The 920-nt window shown below is 40.3% G+C and overlaps 1 protein-coding gene across 1 annotated transcript in view; it reads right to left on the reverse strand.

Annotated features, from left to right (window-relative positions):
* Nucleotides 1–259: 259 nt before the first annotated feature.
* The window catches only part of LOC105368839 (putative inorganic phosphate cotransporter), a 3,711-nt gene continuing 3,050 nt past the window's right edge, over nucleotides 260–920 (reverse strand). Inside the window, exon 4 of the mRNA XM_011507967.1 lies at nucleotides 260–920. This exon is cut by the window's right edge and continues 7 nt beyond it. Within this exon, the coding sequence (XP_011506269.1) occupies nucleotides 316–920 (605 nt within the window). The 3' untranslated portion in view covers nucleotides 260–315.

Below are 920 nucleotides of genomic sequence, written 5' to 3' on the forward strand. Positions count from 1 at the left end.
GAAAAAAGAAAAAGAAAAAGATAAAAGATAAGAGAGAAAGGAAACAAAATAAAATAATAAATAAAATAATATATGTATGTATATATACACATAGGAGATGGTAATGCCGAGATAAATTTGTTCTTTCGTACACTTAAAGCGTTCGTATAGCGTTATGTTAATGAGTGTAATAGACATAAAGTGTAACTTTTTAAGTAAATTTTTTTACAATTCGGTATCATAATAATTTTTTTCATTTATTTCGTTTTTATTCTTTTATTTGTTCCTCTTTTTCTACAGTTATCCGTTTCTATTCAGTATGAAAGTGTTAATCGATTACGACTCGATCTCCTGGACCTTTTTATTTTTTATCCTTCTCCTTTCTTCCTTCACGAATTCAGGATCGTTCCAGTATTCGACGTCGCCGCTACCATAGAGCAAAAATATTATCGTCGTGATAATCGAGACGCCAAAGACAATCCAGAAAACGAGACGCCATTCGCTCAAGGTCTGATTTGGTGTCAGAACGCCAACTATGTAAGGCGTTATAATGCCTGTGAGCGCGGAGACACCATTGGTAAGCGCCATTAACGTACCAGCATAATTGGGACTTAAGTCGAGGACGTTAACCATGATGCCGGGTAGTGCCGTCCCCATGAAAGCCATGCCAATAGTGAACATAACAACAACCATGACCCTATCGCATCCAGCGTAAGAGGCGCCCACTATGAAAATCGACGGTCCGATTAGAGCGATGAGTGCGCCGATTTTTCTGACATTCGTCATCGACATGTGCTCCTTAGCGATCATCCAGTCGGCAAACCAGGACGTCACCAAGCTGCCCAGCCACATGCACAAATAGGCCAAGGACGAGAGGTAGCCATTGTTCTGGATGGAGAACTTGAGTACGCTACTCATGTACTTGGGCAGATCGCTGACGA

This window comes from Ceratosolen solmsi, unplaced genomic scaffold, assembly GCF_000503995.2.
Source record: "Ceratosolen solmsi marchali unplaced genomic scaffold, CerSol_1.0 scaffold1, whole genome shotgun sequence".
NCBI lineage: Eukaryota > Metazoa > Arthropoda > Insecta > Hymenoptera > Agaonidae > Ceratosolen > Ceratosolen solmsi.